Source organism: Hippichthys cyanospilos, chromosome 12 (genome assembly GCF_059441005.1).
Source record: "Hippichthys cyanospilos isolate Australia breed blue-spotted pipefish chromosome 12, RoL_Hcya_1.0, whole genome shotgun sequence".
Taxonomy (NCBI): Eukaryota; Metazoa; Chordata; class Actinopteri; order Syngnathiformes; family Syngnathidae; genus Hippichthys; species Hippichthys cyanospilos.
This window is the reverse complement of record NC_142380.1, coordinates 2,864,637-2,876,008: the sequence shown is the minus strand read 5'-3', so window position 1 is coordinate 2,876,008 and position 11,372 is coordinate 2,864,637. Positions and strand designations below refer to the sequence as shown.

The following is an 11,372-nucleotide window of genomic DNA, read 5'->3' as shown; positions in this document are numbered from 1 at the left end:
TGGAAATATCTGTTAGCTTGTTTTGCCGCAGCAGTGAAATCAATCCCGGTGAGCGTAACGAAATGCATGAAAAGCTGAATTATTTATGGAACTTTCTGATAATAAACAATTTGGTTTATAAAACTCGGCGTGAAGCCGACTCGGGAGAAAATTGACCTCAAACAGCATCAATTAATGTTATTCTGATTGTTCTCCCAGAAGAAAGGAGAAAAGTTTCGGAGGCTTGCGCGCGTCTTCTGGAACATGTATAAAGGAAGAAGAGAACATGATGCTAACACACTTGGATGTCATGATTATTTTTTCCCCTACAGAAGTAGATGTGTCAGAAGTGAGAGGGAATAAAATACACGCTGAGAGTGCCTGAGGCCATCATTGACTCCGGCTTGAAGGGAGAATGTCAAATGAAAAGAGCAGTCATGTATTTTTCACCGGCTCCAAAAGACGTGACTTTCACGGCATTATAAACGGAGTTGGCGCACACTTTTTGGATGCCGACCATCTTTTTAGATGAGCGAGCGGCCTGGCTCCAATCTCGCAGCCTCACCCGTCGTTTACGCCCGCGTCGCCGCTGCGCCCCGCAGACGAGTAAAGCCTCGTTTTGCGATAGGCGGCGACGGCCATTTTTCATTTTGTCGGATCCTCACAAGACCTCGCGGTCTCGGCAAGCGGTGACCCAGAAAAGCTCTGTGCCGTGAGCGCGTCGGCGTTTTTTTGTCCTAGATTTCACTGTCACTAAAACTAAACAACAACAATCAAAAGAAAACAAAAAAAAAAACTCTTACTGTACGGTGCAGGTATTTTAGGCGACAGGCTAGGGTCCCGCCCATTAAATCGGTTGATTATTGCCCTTCAAAAATCGGGTCGTAATGCATTAAAAATTACAATTACCGTATTTTCCGCACTATAAGGCGCACCCTCAATTAATGACATATTTCAAAACTTTTTCCATATACAAGGCGCACCCTCAATTAATGACATTTTAAAACTTTTTCAATCACAATATAGTAATACTCAAAGTAATAACAATAACTGAAATAACTCTAAACTCTCAATAGCATAATAATGTCAATATGACCAGCCTTGTTCTACTGTAAACACACAAAAGAAACAGCTTACTTAAAGCTTACTTTATCACTTTATTCCCCATATACGGATCCCAATCTCAATATTGATCCATATATAAGGCGCACCTGATAAGGTGCACCATCAGCTTTTTAAAAAAAAAAAAATAAGGCTTTTAGGTGCGCCTTATAGTACGGAAAATACGGTAAAACTCTGCATTAGCCTCAAAAATGATAACCATTGGCGCCTAGCAACTAGGGATGCCCTGATCCCAATCACACGATTAAAAAATGGGCCCAATCAATTCATTTTCAGCTCATCATGGAAAATAGACAAATGTTTTTGTTTTTTGCATTTTAAATGGTACAAATCAATACAAGGAGAAAAGAAACATATCTTTATATATTCTTTATTTTTTTTCTGCCGAAAACGGCGGAAGTAAATATTTAGACTACTTAATTTAACGCCGTACAAAAAAGGATATAAAGGACAATTTGGATGCATTCCTTTCACGTCATTACGCCAAAATACCACCAATGACCAACGTCCCACGAGTCAGGGCGACGAGCGGATGACCGCGACTGAATAAAATCGCACGGCGCGATGGCGTAACCTTACTGCCCGTGGCGTTTTGGCTGCAGACGGGGAGGTGGGCGAGAACCGGCAGAGCAATTATGCTTGTAATTGTAATGAACGATCCACGTGTAATATTCCCCTCCAGATTATCTGGCCCGCAGCAAACACTCTCGACAACGGCTAACAAGTGGGAAGTAATTGCTTATTGTCTAGACACTCGAAATCAATCCGTCTCTTTTCGGAAAAAAGCACCGAGAACGCTCGGCGGTCACGAGGGGGCCGCTCCGTCGGCGTCCATTCGCTCCGACTCGTTCATCCATTTTTTATTTGGGAGGCGGTAACGCGAAGCGGTCAGTGGCCAAAGCGCTTGTTGACGCCTACATTAGCGATCCATCAAGGCTCCGGAGCGCCCCCCCCCCGGGAGGGGAGGGGAGTCTCCAAAATCAATGGGCACCAAGCTCTCGCGCCGCCACGAAGATTTCTGGGAATGCGGAGGGCCATCTTTCAAAGGCGAGCGGCAGATAAAGGCGCACGTGCGTGACAAACGCATTCTCCCTTTTTGCCCGAGCCGCAGATGTGCTCGGTGCTTTCTCGGAGTATTTATTCATGAGCGCCAGATTGCGATCTAGATTAAAGATGACAAGGTATCGCCGCCGCACGCTTTGAAAGCAAGAGGGTGCGACCGGTCTCGCCGCTCGCTCTTGGTTTAAGAAGACATTCCAGGACACCGAAAGTAGAATTTACCTTAGACAGACTCGGGCTTCCGCTTCCTCACTTCTGATATTCCCGCCAGTTTGGTCTGATGTGACGTCAGCGGTAGTCGAACGGGAGGAGTCGGCGGAAAGTGCTTTGTGTACCTTACATAGGGCACCACACTTATGCGATGCCACGACTTTGTGAAATGACGAGCGGCGCTTTAGTTATAAACCAAAGCGCCTGAACAAGGCCGAGTATTAACAGGCTGTTGGACCGCTACAGACTTTACGCTAGGACTTAGCGTGGGATAATTATTGCAGTGTATTCAGTAGGCCCTGCTGTAAAGCGACGTCACGAATGTTGCCAATTTTGATCATTTCCGTAGTTTACCAAGGCGTAACTTGACGGATTTTAACGGCGCTTCAGTTTTAAACCAAAGCGCCTGAACAAGGCCGAGTATTAACAGGCTGTTAGACCGCTACAGACTACGCTAGGACTTAGCGTAGGATAATTACTGCCGTGTATTCGCTGCTGTAAAGCGACGTCACGAATGTTGCCAATTTTGATCATTTCCGTAATTTACCGAGGCGTAACTTGACGGATTTTAACGGCGCTTTAGTTTTACACCAAAGCGCCTGAACAAGGCCGAGTATTAACAGGCTTCTAGACCGCTCCAGACTCTACGCTAGGACTTAGCGTAGGATAATTACCGCCGTGTATTCGCTGCCGTAAAGTGAAGTCATGAGAGTTACCAATTTTGATCATTTCCGTAATTTACCAAGGATTAACTTGACGGACTTTAACAGCGCTTTAGTTATAAACCAAAGCGCCTGAATAAGGCCGAGTATTAACAGGCTGTTAGGCCGCTACAGACTTTACGCTAAAACTTAGCGTAGGATAATTACCGCCGCGTATTCGCCGCAGTAAAGCGACGTCACGAATGTTTTGATCATTTCCGTAATTTAGCGAGGCGCGACGGCGGATTCTAACGAGGCTTCGGTTCTCCGCTCCCCGCAGGGCCTGAAGGCGGCCGACAACGACCCCACCGCCCCGCCCTACGACTCCCTGCTGGTGTTCGACTACGAGGGCAGCGGCTCCACCGCCGGCTCCCTGAGCTCGCTCAACTCGTCCAGCAGCGGGGGCGACCAGGATTACGATTACCTCAACGACTGGGGCCCTCGCTTCCGAAAACTGGCGGACATGTACGGCGGAAGCGACGACTAAAAGGACGCGGGGAGGATCACCGGAAAACCACGACACGGAGAAAAGATTCCTAGCGGATGGAGATGACACTCGGGAGAAGATTGGGATGGAACTGTGAGAGAAAAGGACAAAAATAGGATGCAGAGATTTTTTTTTTTTTTTCCAAAACGAAAAAACAAAAACAAAAAAAAAAGAAACAACCAACTCGGCTTATTGTTGTAGTCTCCGCGTACATAACGCTTGCGGGCGGCACCGGCGGACGCTCGCACCATTCAAAGACTGTTGTGGGTATTGAATGCGCTCAGTTACACTTGAACTTCACAGTACAGAAGCACTGGGATATAATGTGCCTTTTTGTACATTTCTTTTGGATGGAAATGATTAGTTTTATGTTCAAGGCTTTAAATGGTACTGACTTTTTTTTTTTTTTTGGAGTGATTGCAAAGTATGTGACACTGATACGCTTCGATCACCCCGTTTTTTGTTTTTTTTTCTCCATTTGTTTGTGAAGGCTTATTTAAATGAAGGATCGTCTGTCGGCCCGGATGGAAACAACGATGAAGAAGCAACACTGTAAAGTAGGCGGGGCTTGTCCACTCAAATTTGACGGTTATGCTGGTCGCAGCTAAAGGGAGTTCTGAATCACACTTTTGTAGCAGATGACTTTTTTTTTTATTATTTTTATTTTCTGGAGTGATGTAGTACAGTATTTGACAAAAACAGCAAGAAAAAAAAATGTTCTGATCAATGTTCACTGATCAACTTCGTTTGCCTTAGTCATCATCTGATATTTTGGACTTTTACTTCACTGTAAAAAGATGTGTGTACATAATGTTTTGTTGTTTTCTTTTTATCTTTTCTTTGAGTGTAGTATCTTAAGTGCAAAAAGTTCCAAAACTTGTAAATGTTTTATTTGGGCATCAAAAATGGCATTTTTTTTTTCTTTTGCATGTTTTTATCTTTCCATGACGACAAAAAAAAAGACAGAAAAAAAAATGGTTCCCCAAATTTATTTACAAGAAAAAAAAAAATCTGGGTGACAGTCCACGTGTAGTTGAAAGATTTTGTATAACAATAACATTTGAAATGGATGAAAAAAAAAAGAAACAATTTGAAAAATTGTCGTCTCGTCAGCACAACTGTTGAATTTGTACCAAAAGAAAAAAAAAAAATGTGGGTGAGGGGGTGTGACACGCAAGGCACTGATTATTAAAGCTGAGCTTTAATAGTGGAAAACATTTTGAACTTGAGCTGTTTGGAAAAACGTTTTGTTCTGCTCAACTAAATATCTCTCTCTTACCCAAATTATACAAATAAAAGTCCAGTTTTGGAGCTCAAAAATGTCCCGTCGAATCATTTCCATTTGAAGGGCTTCGGTTTCACTGAAATTTGTCAATTGGACAGAATAGGGAGAAATCTCAAAATGGCCGCCGCCTGATATGGATGAAAAAAAAACTGACTAGTTAGAGCCCTTGAACTAATAATGGCAGGGAATATTTTTTTCTCAGACGCATTGACGGCCGTTGACGGCTAAAAACGTGAAAGGTGGAATTTAACTGGGCTAAAGACGCAAGCTAGCTTTTAAACAGGCAATAATTTTTGTAATAAAAGCACTAAATGAAAAAAAGATGTACTACAAAGAGGCAATAAGTCGGCGCTTGGCGAAAGTGCAAACGCGCTAAAAACAGATGCATACTATATCGAATTAAAGGTATATATAATCTTTTCTAATGACACGGAATTATTTAAATAAATAGAAAATTGGTCTTGTTACGCAAGTTCGTCGACCCCCCCAATATGGGGGTGAAAATGGGAGGAAAAAAACAAATAAAATGACTTGCACAGAGAAATACGAGAAGTATTTTATCAGAAAAATTATTACCTTTGTGGTGTACCTTTAAGAGGAACTGAACCTTTTTTTAAAAATAATTTTTAACACGTTCCTGTACTGCTACAAAGCACAGCGCGTGAGTGCTCCATCCGCCTCCGCAGTTGAAGATGACCACCGGTAGAGTTGTGTTATCGCCGTTACTTTTTTCTTCTTCTCTGAAGTGGGTCCTCCTCCACCGTGTTATTTTTTTCTTGATTGCGTCAAGAGAAAATCTTCAAGGCGCTTTTTTTTTTTTTGTTCCAACCGCAGAATCAAAACAACAATGTTCTTAGCAACCAAGGTGAAAAGCTGTGTGACTGCACATATTTCGCTCAGTAAAAGAACAGTAGGTCAGATTGAACTTGACTCCAAATGAAGGGGGGGGGGGGGGGGGGGGGGGCTCTAAGGTACGTGTGCATGTAGGATCCCAGGGAGGTGAGCGAGGACGTGAGGTGGAATGACAAGTGTGTGACAGGAGTGGGACAGGATGCATTAGAAACCTTTATTTTCCTGTTGAAAATTTTCCTGTTGAAGTGAATTTTTTGCGAAATTTAGGGGTACGTTAGAATTTAAGCAATGACAGTTACGGACGCTTTTGGACGTTTTGCTTGTTTGGATCAGTGGTTCTCAACCTTTTTTTCAGTGATGTACCCGCTGTGAAATTTCTTTTCAGTCGAGTAGCCCTCAAGCAGTGGAAAGCATTATGGGTAAAAAAAATATATATATTAGAAAAGGCTCAAAAATGCAATTTATTCAACTTTAGACCCTTTTAAACTTCATTTGGATTGGTCCACAAAAAAAAAAATAAAAGATCAACCTAAAGTTTCCTCTTTTGGATCATAGAAGAAATATGCTATCAAAAAAAAAACTAATTATTAATACATTAATAAATATTTGTCCCCCTAAAAATAATCAACAAAGTGTCAGACCTGTTCTCAAAAAGATATCATTCAAAACAAATATTTTTCCGCAGAAAAATATTCAATCTAAAGTTTCCTCTTTTGGATCATAGAAGAAATCTGTTATCAAAAAACAACTTAAATACTAATACATTAATAAATATGTGTCCTCCCAAAATGTCAGACCTGTTTTCAAAAAGAACTAATCCAAAACAAATATTTTTCCGCGGAAAAATATTCAACTTAAAGTGTCCTCCTTTGGGATCAAAGCAGAGATGTGTTCACAAAAATGAATCAATAACTTGACAGGTAACGAGAGGTGGCACAATTTGGGTGGAACCATTCTAGTATGGGGGAGAATGTCTTTTTCCAATAATGAAATTGACCAACCGACTGAAAATAACATTCGTTTTATTCGCTTATATTTTCCTGAAACAATTAATTAATTGAATAATTATTTTGAAAAGACTTTTGCATCTTTATTTTATTGCGAATCTCAAGCACCCCCTGAAGTTCCTTCAAGTTCCCCCAGGGGCACTAGCGCTTCCATTTGACAAGCAGACTATCGGTCGAAAGTGTCCGCCGAGCCAAGTAAAGCTAAAGTTAATGTTAAGTAAAGTTAATGGAGATGCTATTTTCTTCTAATTATCGCATTTGAAGCTGGGACTACATCTTCAAAGGTTTCATTTATCTTAAAGTACCCGCAAAAAAACTATAAAAATGACCACCCGCGCTAACGCTGCTCTCCAGCAAGCGACGACGCATTACCGCGGCAACGCTAGAGAGTTTCCATTCGCCCTAAACCGACGTGGCATCTCTGCGATGGGCCTCGGATATTTTGGGATCCAAATCTTCCACGCGCGGGTGCGGAGATTGCTTGAAGGAGGTCAGCGGCGCCGGGCGCTCGCCTCCTTGAAGGCGTCGCGAGGTGAGGAAAATAACTTACATCCCAGGACCGCACTTCAATTTCACAGCGCGGATTATCCCCCCCGAGGAGGGAGGGAAAAGGAAGAGGCGGGAGCGAGCCGGAGAACATAAAGGCGCGCGACGGCCACATCCGCCGCCGCCGCCGTGCGCGCTTGTTAACATTGAGAAAGTGGAGAGGACGCACGCCGCTGTTGTGCTCCGTCCGAGATTACAAGGACAATACGACAAGGATTAGCGACATTGAGGAGTTGAGCGAGCAACAAATGAACTGTAAAAAAAAAAAATGGAAAAAAAGGCAAATCTTTCATAAATAATACACAAATATCATGTATGTATAAGCAGGGGGGGAAACAGACAAATGATGCTAATGTATATAATTTCCAAAAATCAAACTGGGATGGAGGTATAAGATCGTGGAAGTGATTTTTGGCGCCATCACCAGGATAATTCGGAAGCAAAATACTATATCGTTCCATTACAATTTGTGCATAATTTTCCGTTCTACTAGTGTCATATTTGAGCCTCCTAGCTCAAACCGTTTTCGAGTTACGGACATTCAAACGTTTGGGTGCCACGCCCACTTTGTCTTGCAAAAGATGGGAGCAAATGTACTGCGACAAATGGAAGAACGGGGGAAAAAAAAACGACTGCAAAGCACAAAAAGCGCAAACATTATCAAAGAACGCATATAGCAAAAAAAAAATGCAAAAAAAAGATGCACTGAAATTTTAAAAAATGCAATCAAAAAGTGCAGACATTAAAAGAAAACGGCTGAAAAAAGTATGCAATAATCAATAACAAAAGACGGACACAAATGCAAAATAACCAAAAACAAAAAAAAAACGACAAAATATGCTAAGTTGACAATGCACAAGAGGTGGGCAATTAACAATTTTTCTGCTGCTCCGACATTCGTCATTCGTCAGAGCCACGCCCCCTTTTTATCATCATTAGTCCGTCACTTTTTCAAGACAGGCGAAATTGTACCCCTCAGTCCAATCGGTGTATTTTTGCCCAACTTTCCACCACCACTAGAGGGAGACGTTTGGCTTTTTTTTTCTGGTTCATCATTCGTCAGGCATTGGTCTACTTCCGTCTGCACTCATACTAATTCTTTTTACTGTTTTAATACTTACACTTACTTAACACCACGTCTGCAAATGAAACATAATAGTAATATAAGTGTAATACGAAACCAAAGCGTGCTAAGGAGTTTAACCCATAGCTATAATATACCATGTTTATTATTCTAAATGTGGGAGAATGCAGGGGATGAGATGTGACGCCTATAGAAAGAGACGTGATTTTTTTATTTTATTTTTTCGCGGGTCCATATCTTGGAAATGATTGGTGTTGGGGAGGTCTCTACTCATCATATTTGGGAACGCGACAGGACGCCACGCGGAATATATTCGATTAGAGATTAAAAGGACAAAGCGCGGGGAGGATTATTATTGACGTTGACAGAAGCCAGTGCCGTCGTCGCAATGAGTTATTTGGCGTGCGCGGCAGAAATAATTGCTCATTTGCACGTTGCCGTCATTCCGCTGACAAACGGATAAAAATAGTGAGGCATAATAAATAATTTGCAAAGCTAATTAAGTGGGATGGGAACCACATCGGTTTCATATGCCAATTTATGCGGACATCTTTGATTTACAAAATGCGCATTTAGACAAAAAAAAAAACATTAAAAAAAGAGCTTGGCCATAGTGATAACAAAATAATAAATGTGCCATTTCTTGAGAAATATAGCTTTGTTGTTGTTTGTGCTCTTACTCTGAGCTATCTGCTTGTGGGCAAAATATTCCATTATTAATTACATGAAGTCATGGTAAACAAATACACTCATGGTGAAGTGATTGACAAAGTGCACTACTTGAGTGCAACCAGCGGAGGTGCTGTTGAGTCACTTGGTTTGCTGTTCGAAGAAGTACTGTTGAACACCAAGTTAGGTAACAACTACCAAATTAATCAATAACTAATAGCACAATCAAGTGCTAAACTTCTTTATAATGTAAAATAATCTCAGAACTGTGTATATATATATATATATATATATATATATATATATATATATATATATATATAAATAAAGTTCTGAGATTATTTTATATATTTTATACATTTGATATATTTACCCAAATCTTAGATGAAAAAAAAAGATCAAAATATAAAAAAGAAATACTAAAATTAAAAAAATATTTGAAAGTAAAGCAAAATGAGGAAATCATGAAAAAAGTCCTTTACAATAACAATGTACATAACAAAAAAAAAATACATTAAAAATTTCACAAAAAAATAATGTGACTGATGACTGGATATCTAGTGTGATTAAAACAAACGAAATAACCAAAAGTTCCAAAAATTGTAATTAATTGCATTTGCTAACAATTTTCTATGAAACCTGTAACACATATTTACTTGAGTATAATATTTCAAAGACTGTTGTTATTATATTGACTGATTTATTGAACGTATAAAAACCCACCAGAACAGGCATATATTTTTTGAAAGTCTTCTCATGGAAACAATTTTCCAAACTTGTGTTCCGTCCATCGGAACCATCCTCCCTCCCGCAGAGTTTGGCAGTTCACCTGAGCAGGATGTTGAATTTTTCCAAAAATCCATGGCACAAAACCTGCGTCATTGTCCGTTTTTGTCTTTGCGCCGGTTCCTCAGAGTTTCGTTGCAAAATTAGCATAGTTGAGGGGGCCACGGGAAGTAAAATAACCAGCGAAGGTTTTCTCCGAGTCAAACGCCCTTGCGCCGCCCACAAGATTTCCCCTCAGTTTTACAGGAAGCAACAAAATCCAAATAAAGTCAAGTATGTCACCTTGTAACCCGATCGTACTCCGGAGACGCGGTCCGCGGAAGAAGCCTGCCGATCGGCGTTCCGACAAGCACCCGGGGGTCCCGTTTATCGACTGCCAACACGGCTTTCGCCGCCTTACACAATTACAAGGCCGCCTAGCTCAGCGCTCCGGGTCCGTGTGTATACGTGTGTTCGGAAGCGAGAGTCACAGAGTCACCCAGGGACGGTAAACACGAGATGCGCACGACTGGATGGTGAAAAAACACAAATAAAACTTTCTTAACCTATTCGCTTGCAAAGGTATGTTTTTAGGTTTGTTTTCATATTTTAAAGAGTCGAGATGTTCAATCCAAGTGACTGATAGTCTTTTACATATTATATACACACACACATATACGTATATATTAGAGCAGCACAATGAATGGAATCTTAATCGCGATCACGATATAGGCTGACGCGATTAATTATGATGATCCTCAGATATATTAACGTTTAAAAAGCCGGTTACCTTTATATGTCAAATCAAGCATTTTGTCATCCTACCACCAGGGGGCAAACGCATGGTTAAGACTTCATCAAGCTTAAGAAATAGCAAGCGAGCAAATCCGGCAGCGGCGGCGAGAAAGGCGGCAGCGGGGTTTGGTTTATGTTTGACGCGCCCGCTATCAGAAAATCATGTGAGGGCCCGGATCTGGCCCCCGGGCCTTGAGTTTGACACCTTTTTAGACAGCCTTTTATCCAACCCCACACAAAAAAATACATATAAAATACTTGTAGAAACAAGTACGTGAGATTAAATGCCTGGAATCTTTTAAAAGAACTTAAATATATGTGTTTGGGATTGTTATTCCGCCGCTGACCTTTGGTGGGCCTTAGGAAGACGGATGCTGGCCAGGTTATCGATGGTGGGGGACGGCGGGGGGGCTAAGTCTTTCTTGTGGGCTCCCCGCAGGCTGCCGCCGAATGAATAAATAAGTAGGCTGCATGACAGAGCGCCGGTGCGCTGGGCACACGGCGACTCTTTAATTTATTGGTGTCTAGACCTGTTCAGTCCGCTTCGATCAACGCTGTTCATTTCTCTCCAATATTTCATCAATTTGTTGGACCCCCGTGTTACAACGTCCCTGATTTACGTTATTTTCATGTTGCGACCTGGAATACTGAGTTTTTTCATCCCCTCTCTGACATTTTCCTGGATTTGCGACAAAAACAACTGTCATGACCCTAGGGGCTTGGCTTTCTGTTGTTTTGCCTCCATCTGCTGGCGTTTTTATCTAATTTATTTTCTACTGCCTTCTAACTGCTTTCATGCCGGTTTGGACTG

At 41.5% G+C, this 11,372-nt stretch overlaps 1 protein-coding gene and 1 long non-coding RNA gene across 2 annotated transcripts in view; one reads left to right on the top strand and one right to left on the bottom strand.

Moving 5' to 3' along the window:
• Positions 1-4,878, top strand: part of cdh2 (cadherin 2, type 1, N-cadherin (neuronal)) — a 60,359-nt gene extending 55,481 nt beyond the window's left edge. Inside the window, exon 16 of the mRNA XM_088428793.1 lies at positions 3,352-4,878. Within this exon, the coding sequence (XP_088284919.1) occupies positions 3,352-3,558 (207 nt within the window). The 3' untranslated portion in view covers positions 3,559-4,878. The remainder of the gene's footprint in view (positions 1-3,351) is intronic.
• The window catches only part of LOC148414396 (uncharacterized), a 107,483-nt gene that overhangs the window by 55,525 nt on the left and 40,586 nt on the right, over positions 1-11,372 (bottom strand). The gene's annotated exons all lie outside the window — the stretch shown is intronic.